The sequence below is a fragment of the Syzygium oleosum genome, unplaced genomic scaffold (genome assembly GCF_021117445.2).
Source record: "Syzygium oleosum isolate NSW1041296 unplaced genomic scaffold, Sole_v2.1 Sole_v2.14, whole genome shotgun sequence".
NCBI classification, from domain to species: Eukaryota; Viridiplantae; Streptophyta; class Magnoliopsida; order Myrtales; family Myrtaceae; genus Syzygium; species Syzygium oleosum.
In genome coordinates, this window is record NW_026607498.1 from 765001 (window position 1) to 777172 (window position 12172).

The 12172-nt window shown below is 43.2% G+C and overlaps 1 protein-coding gene across 1 annotated transcript; it reads right to left on the reverse strand.

Annotated features, from left to right (window-relative positions):
* Positions 1 to 207: 207 nt before the first annotated feature.
* On the reverse strand, positions 208 to 2046 carry LOC115693643 (BOI-related E3 ubiquitin-protein ligase 1-like). The gene is made up of 3 exons (XM_030620677.2): positions 1865 to 2046; positions 1288 to 1687; positions 208 to 1018 (listed from the first exon to the last, which is right to left on the reverse strand). The coding sequence occupies exons 1-3, from the start codon at positions 1918 to 1920 to the stop codon at positions 461 to 463; spliced, it is 1014 nt and encodes a 337-aa protein (XP_030476537.2). The 5' UTR covers positions 1921 to 2046; the 3' UTR covers positions 208 to 460.
* Positions 2047 to 12172: the final 10126 nt, after the last annotated feature.

Here is a 12172-nt window from a genome sequence, read left to right on the forward strand (position 1 = left end):
CTCGAGGAAAAAGAAGAATGTGGGTGCAAATATTACTAGAAGAGCAATAAAGTTAAAAAAAAAAAAGTAAATATATTTTTCTAATTTTTTTTTTGGAAGCCTAAGCAACGAAAATAAAAAAGATTAAAAAGTCGACAAATTTGTGCATCCTCAATTAATGATTTCCAAAAAAACAAAGAAGAAAAACGAACAACTATGATTAATAAATTAAAAAAAAGGAGAGATTTACCATGTATTTACACAAAAATGGAAAACCATCCCTCTCGATGTTTTTCCCCAATTTCTCCAACACTAAAAGATATCAAAGAATATCATCCGAAAAATTACAAAATACAAAAAAAAGAAGAAAAAGAAGAAGAGACTATTTCTTTCCTCCCCCCTTATTCTTTCCCTTTTTCCACTTCCTGCCCCTAACTTTTATCCTTTTTTACCTTTCCTGCCCCGGGGCGGCTCCCGACCGTTACGACGACGACGACAGGTTCACGTGCACGCTCGCCGTGACCGCCGAGCCGCACGCCGGGCAGTCGTGGTGGCTGGGCCCGCACGCCGCGCAGAGGCAGAGGTGCCGGCACGGCAGCAGCAGCACCGACGACTCCCTCTCCCCGCACGCCCGGCACCCCCCGCGGCCGTGGCGCCCCCTCCGCGATTCCGCCGCGGCCCCGGCGCTCGCTCCCGCCCTCCCGGGATCGTTGCTCCCGCAGCAGGACTCCGCGTCGTCGTCCTCCCCGCCGCCGCCGCCGACGCCGCCGACGCCGACGCTGCGGGCGAGGGCGTGCTCGAGGTTGGAGCGGAGGGAGTTGGCGGCGGCCTCGTTGGTCTGGGCGAGGCCCCGCCAGATCTGGTTCTCCATCACCAGGTTCTTCACTTTTTCTTGGAGCAGCCAATTCAGTTTCCCCATCCTCTGGATTTCTTCGTCTTTCTCCTTGAGCTTCCGAACGACCGAGTCGTGGATGGACGAGAGCAGCGCTTTCGATTGCTGCTTCACTCTGTCTTCCAGTTCCCACCTCAACCTCTGCGTCTGTGAACACGTCAAGAACAAGAGAGTCGTCAGAAAATTTGGAACTTCCCTTTCTTTTTTCAAAAATCAATCAACTTCTTGACGCAATTCGTGGAAATTTAACATTTTTCTCGCCAGAAACAGAATCGACATTGTCAATTCTTCTCTGGGTTTTGTTTCTTGAAATCCCAGACCAAAAGTAATAACCGTCACGAAATTCATCGAAGGCTTGTCGAAACATAACCGACGACGACAGCAACAATAAATTTGAAGTAAAAAAGGATCATTACGTGTTGGGAAATCAAACGGTCGATCTCCAATTGGTGCCGTTGGATCTCGCACGCGGCCTCTGGCCCCAGAAACAGCGACGCCTTGCTCATCTTCTGAGGATTATGATTCGCCGGGAGGAGATCGCCGTTCAAGTGATCGTCGCCGAGCGCGTCTCTGGACCGCTTGTGTTGGTTCCTGGGGACAGGCACGGCGGCGGCCGCGACGTTGTAGTTGGTGCTCAAACCGCTGTCGGTCTTCACGGACGGTTTCACGGCGAAGATCTCGGGCACGACGCGGGGTTGCTGGTAGCAGCGCGACAGCGGTAAGATCAGGTCGGGCGTTGCCGCCGCCGCCGCCGCCGCCGTAGGCATGAACTCCTCCGCTTGGCCAGCGAAGAAATCGGCCGCGCCAGCGCTACCCCTGCGAAACCCAACAACGGAACCGACCCAATCCAAGCTCATCAGCCCGACAAAAAAGAAACGGAACAGAACCAAAACAGAGAGAAACAGGGGCGAGAGAGGGGGAGGGAGAAACAACCCAAACAACCGACGGTATTCAAATTCACCAGACACCCACGAAGGGCCGCGGACCCCGTACCTGTTCGCGATCAACTGGGCGTGAAAAGGATTGCCCCGCCGCGCCTCCACCGCCATGAGGGCCGCTTCCTCTGTTTCTTCCCGGCTTTCGCTTAGAGAAAGAGAGAGTTTTTCCTCAGAGGAACGGGAAGAGCATGAAGCAGAGAGAGAGATTTCGAGCGAGAGGGAGAGAAAGGGGTGGCGGCGGCAGAAGATCAGCTTCGCTCCTGGCGTGGTGGTGCGGTGCCTGTGATGGTGGTGGGGGATGAGGTTTGGCTCGGCTTTTATGTGGGGAGAGCGTGACGGGGGCGGGGTTAGAGAGAGAAAGTCAATGGTGGGGGGGGGGGGGGGGGGGGGGGGTTTCGGTCTAGAGAGAGAGGAAATCTCGTACATCATTGCTGCTGCAGATTTCTTTACAACCGCAGAGATAGAGAGAGGGAGAGATTAGTGAATTATGGGAAGGTTTTGCAGATTTTGTCCCCCGGCACGGACAGACAATAAAGAAATTGCCCTTCCCTTGTTTCGATCTGCCTGTCTTTTTACCTTAAAAAAACAACAAAGGGAGCGGGCCTTTTTACTGCCGCTGCTTCTCCTCCTCTTCTTTCCTTTTTCTCTATAATATCTCTTTTTGGGTTTTCCCTTGGTGAAATTCTTTTCATTGAATTGCCAAAAGAGAAGGGGTGGGGTGGGGCGGCCTCCATTAGGCATTTTGATTTGTTGCTTTCTTATCAAGTCAAGATAAGTGCCCAAATCTCGTTTTGCTGGTTTCTCTTTTTTTTTTTCTTCCTCTTTCCTGCTTTTTACCCTTGTCTCGTGCCGGATTTTTACCCCGGTCGTGTCGTGCGTACCCGTCCGGAGAAAAAGGGATTTTAATGCGGTTTTCCCGGAGCCCGATTCTGGTCCGGGGGGCCGGGCGGCGGATGGGATGTCATGCACGGTACGTTCTCGGCCCGGATGGGGCGAATAGATGGAATTCTGCATGCAGGACCCCCCTCCCCCCCGAATAGATGGTCGGGGGCCGTACATTCTCCGAGTAGTATTCATTCGGGCATACCCGGTTTTCCAAAAAGGACGTACCTTCAGAGACGACGGATGGGGCCGCGCGCGCGTATCTGCCAGAGAAAGAACGGAAAGTGAAGCATGTCATGTAACGGCCGAGAGCGACGGAGCCCCTTACGTACCGTTCAATTTCCCCACAGCGGAACCGGTTAAACTCTGATCGTCCGGTTTTTAAGGGGAGATGTAATTTTCGTGTATACATGAACTCTGTAATTACAAAAAATAAAATAAAAACCAGGTGAAGTTCCCCGAATCTATCCTTATGCCGGCGGGATCCGAAAGGAAGAAGGGAGAAATCTACACGGTCTTGCGACAGATTAAGGATACGCTCAGGAGGCTTGTTAACTCGGCTTCAGAATCAGGGTTTTCGAATCCCAGTTTCTGCTCGGTGCCAAACTTCAAAAATAAAAATTGCGAAAATTACAAATGCCAAAATAACAAATGGCAGTAATTTTTTTCCGGGTAGTATTTTTTTAAAAAAGCAATAAGCGAAAATTCGAGGGGCGAAAAAAAAAAAAGGGAGGGAGGGGGGGGGAAATCAAGCAATTGCTCAAAAATTGGGAGGAAGTGATGCGCTGGCGGCAATCTTTTCACATTTTTCACCATGGCCGGGGGGCGCTGTCGCGGCCCGAGATTTACGCGGCGGTGATTCTCGCGACCACGTCACGGGGCGCGCGCCGCGCGCGCCACGTGTCGGGCCAGCCGGTCCCGCGCGGATGGGTCCCACGTAAGCGCGCCGCTACGGTCCAATACCAACCCCCCCGCGGAGCGTGGGGCCCGCCCCCCCTAATCTGGGAACGTGACCAGCCCCTCCCTCGCACGTGCGAAGGGTCGTCGAATCTCCGGGGCTGGACGGAAAAAGCTGTATGTACATATTTTTTTTCTTATTTCCTATTGCAAGGAAAAAAAAAAAAAAGTACCGTCGAAAATTCCGAAACCGATATATCTGCTATAAATTTACCCTCCGTCAGATTTTTATCGTCAGATTGCCGAGTTGGACGAAACGCGGCGGCTGACGGTGTGTACCAATTCGGGGTTTTGACCCCCACTTTCGTTTTTCGCGGGTTTACCAACCTGTGGCTATTCGTGGTATTAATTTAATTTAACGAACGGTAAATTGATCACGGGTGTACCAATTTGGAGTTTTCAGGTGGTCAAGAAATTAGTTCGGGATAAATTTATCAAATGCATATCCGTTTGGCGTTTTTCGCGGTATTAACCATAAAAAAAAAAAACTCCTAGCATTATTAGGATGATACGGTCGTTTCATTTTCGCCTTCTTTTTTTTTTTTTGGTTTTGTTTTGTTTATTCGGGGGGTGGTATATTATCCGACGGGGAGCGGTGGGGCCCGCGGCGTCTGAAAGAAGGATTGTCCCCCCCCTTACTTTTAATGGGGGGGGTTGTCAGTGTCCGTACGACACATGGGATTGGTGTCGTGTCGTCTGCATTTGCACTTATCTGGCTAGTGGTTGTCAGTGCCCAGTTCCCTTATTTTCCCTTATTTTTCCTTTATTTATTTATTTATTTATTTCATTAATTTATTAATTTGTTTTTTTTTTTTTTTGGTAAAGAATAAGGTAAATTTATTAATTTGTTTGTGTTTTTGCTTATTTATTGATTTTGCCATTCTCCATGTACCGGAGCAAAGCGTACCCCCCCGCCGCGCTTCCTACTCGTGTAATTTGTTAACGAATACGATGCTCTCGCGACATTAGATTGATTTAGCCGAGAATAGGAGTAACGGCATCTTTAAAGACGTTTTCGGGGGAAAATACAAGAGTATTCCGCATTCCCGATAAGTCGAGGTCGCTTCGAACGGTGGGATTTTTGGAATCGGCGAAACCGCGTCCGACGGGGATTCGACGTGCGCCCGGGGGACGGTTTTTTTAACCGTAACCCTCTCTTAATTGTGGGCCCCGGAAGGGGGTGGCATGGACGAAGGAAGGGAGGAACTTATGGGGCAAGCGAAACCGTGCTCTTTGTCCCGGATGGATAAATCATCTTTCGTTCCGATGTTTGGTGAGCATCACCGGCGGCGGCCCCGTGACGCGAAAACGAAGTCGTTATTGGGCGTGACTAATTTTGGAATTACGAATGGACCCAAAAGCGCATCGGAAGTACATCCAAGGCTTTCGCTTTTTTTTTTCTCCCCTTGAAAATGGAATGGATTTTGGTGTTTGGCTTTAGTGCTAGATTTGCTAGGGAATGTAAATCTAGCTATAATTGTGCATGTGAATCTCAATCTCTTTGACCCCCCGGATTCGATGGAACGCTCATCATTTCCACGTTTTTGTTGTTGTTCCCTTGATCAGAGCAAATCAACACCGGCTTCCGAACACAAAGCCGCGTGACCGATCAGTCGAATTGCTCGTGCGGCACGCATTTCGATCGAGGGAAAATTACCCGATCGGTCCGGAACCCTGATGCGCGGGTGCCCGATCCGGTCCCGAGCTTTCCGAATCTGTCGATTCGGTGCCGAACTTTCGCATGGCATTGCACTGGGAGTGGCCGACGCGGCGGTCTGATCATTGCCTGCCATCCGCGGGTCAGGTTTAGGACCGGTTCGACGGTTTTCCCGATTCCCTTTCGATCGACTTTGGGTTGAATTTCGAAATCTCTTGGTTCTCATTACCAGCTTGCCCTTTTTTTTTTCCTTCAGTTCCTTCCCGTTTATCCGTTTGAATATAAATCTGGGCGGTTCGCGACATCTTCGGTTACTCCATCGCTATTCATTTTTCGATCGCCTCCGCGGTTCGTTTCGATTGTGTAGCGTGGCATTTTGCCTAAATTCCTTGATACCATGTTAATTACCGTATTGATTAATTACTAATTAGCTGGATACCTTCAGAAACCGATCTGAACAATGAAAGCAAATCAAGTTCCTTCTAAAATCGGTCAAGGGTTTTCATAATCCTAACTTAAACATAAATTCATTCATTTAGAAAAGTAATTACTCCATCTAACGTGATTATCAATTACATCAGACAGTAATTTGACTAGTTAAACAAATCAAATTTCGTGCAATAATGCGTCTAAATTTTCTCGCCGTCTAATAATGACTATCGAGCTTTGTCATAGGGATGCATTTTTCCCCCTTAATTTGCTCATTTAGCACGGTTTGAATTACGACGATCGCATGTGTTTTTGAACCGCGCTCTCGAGAGCACAGATCCGTGAGGGACTAGAAGGCTGCCACATCCGATAAAGATTAGTCGGGTCGTTCATGGTCCTACCGTCTTTTATTTTTTCAAATTTTAAGAACCACAAAATAAGTAAAAATAAGACAAAACTCATTAATAATTTGTTCTTACCTCTTGGCCCTTTATGTCTCCGATGAAGAAGAGCAAAGAAGAGCGGGACAAACTAAAATAGCACTTTTGAATGGATACAAAAGCTTAATACATCCAAAAACATATATTTATATATATTATTTTTTATTTTTTAAAAAAATTTTCTTGTCAGAATTTTTTTTTGGTCGAAAAATTTTTTTGGTCTAGGATTTTTTTTTTTAAGAGTTTGATGGGTCACATTCTTTTCATTTTCACATAAATCGCCATCCACCTCGTGATTGCCTAAAAATTAGGCACGACCCTCCGTTCGGTCCCTATCGATAGATAGCTGCAATTATTAGTATTTGAATTTCGAGTAGAGCCAAAAAAAAAAATTGAATGCAGCAAGAAGGAAAAAAAGGGAAAAGAAAGAAATTGGAGCTTTCGCCGAAAGAAATTCGAAAAAGCATCGATTGCCCTCGTTTCCTTTTCATGTCGATAGGCCAAAAAAAAAAAAAAAATTTCGGAAAATCTCAAGGGGAATTCATTGGCCATGTCCTAACTTTCCAATTTGAGGTCCACGGAATTTTGCCCACAATTTCTCGATTCCGATAAATTAGGTTTGAAAAATTGGAAAATAAAATGGACCCGACGTTCCAACAATAAATAGACCCAAAGAATTCGCCGGTGCAAGAAGGAAGTCAAGTTGTTCACATTCATGTGGCAATTATGTCTGGTCCCCTCCCTCCCTGATCGGTTCGAATCGATCGCGCCCCAAGGAAAAATACAAAAAATATCGGTAAATTTATCTATCAATGAAAGTATGCGAACGTCGCGTGATCGATTAGGATTTGACCGATTGAGATAGAGTCGTGGGGGGCAAACAGTGATCCCCGCTCCTGTCCAACGCCCCCATCGATCACCGTCTTAAATTCGCCCATGCGCACTTGGCTCGATCGATGCGAGAGAGCGAGAGAGAGAGAGAGAGAAGAGGAGGAGGAAATGAAAGGGAAGTCGCCACCGGAGAAGAAAAACAAATGAATGTAGACAGATCACATCTATCCCACCTAGCTATCATCGTCCTCCAATATTGGTGTTGTGATGGTGTCTTGCATGACCCAACCAGCTTTGCCCTAGCTTTTGGCTTTATGCCACCTTTTGATATGATTATGTCTGAGTGATGGTGGTGTTTTGATGGAAATGGGCAATGTTTGATTAGTTTCCCTTAAAGGTTAATTGCTTGAGGATTGTAATATTAAATAAAGGTTATCAGTTAAGAGCGCAGCACGATAAAGAGTGACTTGAATTTCCAGAGCACTGATTGCAAGCATCATAAGAATTCTAAGAATAAGTTGTTCGAGGCTCGTTACTTCGTTTATTATTAATAAGTATAAGATGTTCGTACTTATGGACATGTCACTAAAATGGGTGCGAAAAATTCTTGTGAGTTTACTTATGGACAAGGTTTGCCTTCGGACTCAACCTTGATGGCCTTGGCCAAGTCAAGTTCGGCGGGAGGCCGAGGGACATCATCAGCCACCTCGATTAGGGAGTCGCGCCGAGATTATTTTCTTGAGATAATCACCGGACGCCTATGCATACTGAGACTGAGCCACAAATCAACCATCGGCTTTGATACCATTTAGTGGGTTGCACAGAATTTTAATGGTCGCAATCAACGTCCCGTTGAATTTCTCGATCTCAACTTTTGCTCCAAACATGATTGTAAATAGAACATTTCCAAACAGTTTGAGAGATTGGAAACTCCGCATTTTCTAGATTCCTAGTGGATTTCTCGATGAATAGCTCTCCTAGTAGAGAAGGTATCGACCATTGGACTGAAACACGATAATTTCCTATGTCCTTTATCATTTCTTATTGATTGCTCCCGTAATTTTTCATCCCCTCGTTTGACATTAATCGTGAGATTCGTCAACTTTCGCAATAAATAAGGTGCCAAACCTTATGGACTATGGATTTCACAAGTGAAGCTTTTGATAGGATCGAAATGGCATGCCCATTGTTGGAGTTCCATGAAAACTACAATTTCTCTCTCACTTCCCCTTGTTGAAAGTGGGACTTCTTTGGCATCCCTAGACAATGGCCACTAGGCATCCATTTCACCTTTTTCTTCCTCACTTTATTGTACTTCTGCATTATCTCAAATCCCCCAAAGGCAGCCTTTATTCATTTGCCAACCACATGGAATATATATAGTCAAGGAGAAACTATGATGATCCCAAAAAAAAAAGCAAAAGAAAAATAAAAAATTTAAAAATGATAAGAAAAAAGAGGAAAAAAGTCTTCTCATGTGGGACACACAAAGTAGTACGAAAAGGGTGTTGGAGGAGCATTTTGGATATTACATGGAAAGAACTCAAAAGCAAAAGAGAACGTAATGCCCACTTTTGAAGGTCATTGGAGTCATGATTGTGGACAAGTCCTTGGTTGGATTTACGCAATCAATTATAAAAGCCACCTTCCTTGAACCCACACCACTCTCTCCATTTTAGTCTAGAGTCATGATTATTGATTGCCACTCCTCCATGTTTCTTTCTATTTTTCCAAATTTTTTTTTGGATTAATCAAATTTAAACATGTGTTTTGGTCACCTTAAATAGTAAAAATGATGGTGATGTCACATAGCTTGCATATCTTCATTTGGGTATGCAGAGAAAATTCAAAATGTCTTGATCAATTTTTTTGGGCAAAAGACACAAGCTCTTGTTGGGTATATAACCATCATTAGCATACTCAATGGTTAGTCCAATGTAGAATCACAATGTTCATGGAGGACATGAACATAATTGTGATTATCACAAATCTATGTGGAATTTTTGCAACACAATAAGCGGCAGGATCCAGCAAAAGAATCGGGTTGGGAGAGAATCACATGTTAATTCAAAAGGAGATAATAATTTTTTCCAAAAAAGAGAGATAAAAGAAAAAAAAGTGGCAGCATCTAGAAAGTGGGTATCTCAAATGATGGTCGAGTGAAATTCACCCACGATAAAAACAACAAAAAGATTAAAAAAATATCATAGTGGATATTTTTTAATTGGGTAAAAAAGAGGGAAAAATCAAAATAATGATGTCGCGGATGGATATATGTGCATGACATGACTGACCTAATCTTGAAAATAAGAGGGCGTCAAGAAGAAAAACATGATTTGACTCCACTTTGTGGGATGTCAAAAAATGTCATTTGCCCAACAATTTCACGCCAAGAAAATCGTGTCTCGTTTCACATGATGCACGAGAAGACCCACTGGAGATATCATGGCGGGCACATTACGTGGCATTTTTTTTTTTGAAAAAAATATCTGCGTCTTTGTCATTATGCATGGCTTGATTTTTCTTGATCCATACACTATATACATGCCCTTCTAGAAAGGATCAAATTGATTAAAATGTGAGCTTTAATCGGTTCCTGGAATGTCTCGGAACGGATCAGATTTTGTCAAGGCGACACTCTGTCACCCGAACGCACCGCCCTCGACATATTTCCAGCGACGTGTCGTTCTATCGCATTTGACATGTTTTCAATTCTTTTAAGAGCATAAGCTTATTTCGTACTTCGATTTCGTCAACGGATACCTAAGCAAGAACATCGATTATGCATGTTAAATGAAAAAAAAAAAAAGAAAGCTTCGATTTAAGAAGCACCAAACTATATATACCCCGAGAAAAGTCGCATCTCGAAGTTACCGTCATTTTCCAATATCAAATTACCTAACCGTCGAACGGATAATTAACCGTTTTGATTCCTTTTTTTTTTTCTGTTTGAGAAATTTCTTCTGCATTCGGGAAAATGAAAATACCGACAGCAATATAAAATCTTAAATTTTTTTTCCAGCTAGCTGCATGAGATCTCGAATTACTTACATTTTTTGTCCCTTGTTTTTTTCAAGTCGCGGGGGTTTCCTCGAAATTGGGGTCGTGTCTTAAGCGAAACGCAACCTCACATGCCCGCCAAACCTTTGGAATTTGCTGAACTGTCCCTGTTTAGCCGATGCGTTCGGGACGTTGTTGTTTGAATTTCTAGCGATTTGATGATGTTGATGCCCCGATTTGTAGGGCAAAGACCCACATTAGGAAAAAGAAAAGATGGGGGGATTTGAAAAAATCGGGGTTTATGTCGGACTATTTTTGGACGCGCGAGGAGACCTCGACGTAGTTGTCGACAGAAAGAAAAACCGGCGATTTACACGAGGAAAACAAGTTGGACGTTACTAGAGATAGTCGATTATATCGTTTGCTTTCTTTATAGGCCGACGTATGTACACATCTAATCGTTTTTTTGTTTTTCCATATTTTCTTCCTCTAAAATTTTGAAGGGAAAAAAAACGATTAAATGCTTATCCTTCTAAGGGCTTCGTTTTTGGACTTGAAAAGTCAAAATGACATATAGTAGGAATTATTAGCGGTAGAAGGGAAAGTAATTAACCAGAATTGAAATTGATGGCCCGGTTTTACACTTTCACTTGGGTGGAAATTTACCTAATTGTAGACCGGGGGGTAGCTTCTACACACGTTTAATAAAGGGAAAATGGCGCCGATTGTTCTTAAACTTTGGCATAACGTGTAATATCATCCTTGAACTCTTAATTCTTTCAATGCGGGTCCTTGAACTATTCCTAAATATTTTAATCTTGTCCGTAAATATTCGATTTGTTCAATCTAATTCTTGAAGTTTCTATAACAAAGTCGAATAAGTTATTCGTCGAATAAGTTATTCGTTACTATTTCAAGATATAATTACACTGTTACCTAGATTTTTAGAGCATTTTTTTTTCATTTCAATCCATTTTCTAAATCAACAACATATATGATAATATTTATCACCTTTTAATCTTTTTGGTCTTTATAAATATTACGATAGTTCTATTTAAGTATATTTTAGCTCGTGATCTCCGTGACAGTACAAGTAAAACCTCAATTAGTGTTATATCGGGTCAAATTTAATCTCTTACTTTACGGGCTTAATTAAATTTAATCAAGAAAACACGAGCTAAAAAAACTTGAAAAACTTACATCATTGGTTAAAAACCATGGCCCGTCTTAAGTTATCATTATTTGGACACGTAACCGCAACAAATTTTCTACATTTAATATCTATCCATAATATAAAAACGAAAGGAAAACACTATACTAGAAACACTAAACTATGTATTCACACATGTAATGTGAACTCTAGAAATTGACAAACTGGGCTTCAAAACAGGAACATTTCTGAAGAAAATGTCCGATAGACGACGACGCCAAATTGGCTTTCAAATCACAAGAATCGGATGGATTTGGATCTACTTGGTTCTCCGTTGATCCTCCCTGTCAATTTAATTTCTTTGTCAATCTTTTGGAATATGTCCATTTTGGAGGGCTGCTTCAGCTTGGTTTTTGAAATTGACAAGACAGGGAAAATCTTGTCGTGCTTACATATATAATTCACGTACAAAATCAAGAACAATCCACGAAATCGTGGGTCCAACGTCAGCCATCCCAAAAGTCGTACCAAATGATGTGAACATATTGCATTACTCAAATTAATCACATTAAATATGAATAAAGTTTATGTCTTGTTTGAGCCTTTTTCCTTTTTCTTTTCTTTTTTAATTTCACATCACTCTTTCCATGCGTGACATTTGGAGTAACCTAAGAGAATTTCTGGCCTTAAAAGTCCGCGACAGTCACTTGAAGTCAAGGGGATTGATGATTATGTATAATTTTTCTTGGTTTAATCAGTATTAAATTAGTCATGTTTTTGGATAATTCATGTCCAACTTTGCTTCGTATGGAAAATTACGTGTGTGGACAAAAGACATCCCAATCCATGAAATTGCCTGCTCATTGGCATGGCGTGACCCAATAAGAAAAAAAATTTAAAAAATTGATAGATTTGGACTTTGGGATTAGGATCTAATTTCTAGGGCTTAACTTAGACTTAGCTTGATTTGAAGTTGTGTCCAATTTGCGCGGTGTCGAGAGAAAAATTTGTCAACGG

Excerpts from the sequence above, each read along its gene's own strand:
- LOC115693643 (XM_030620677.2), bottom strand. The coding sequence starts at position 1,920 with ATGGCGGTGGAGGCGCGGCGGGGCAATCCTTTTCACGCCCAGTTGATC. Across the intron at positions 1,688-1,864 it reads GCCCAGTTGATCGCGAACAG|GGGTAGCGCTGGCGCGGCCG; the intron begins GTACGGGGTCCG and ends TGGGTTTCGCAG. Across the intron at positions 1,019-1,287 it reads ACCGTTTGATTTCCCAACAC|ACGCAGAGGTTGAGGTGGGA; the intron begins GTAATGATCCTT and ends ACGTGTTCACAG.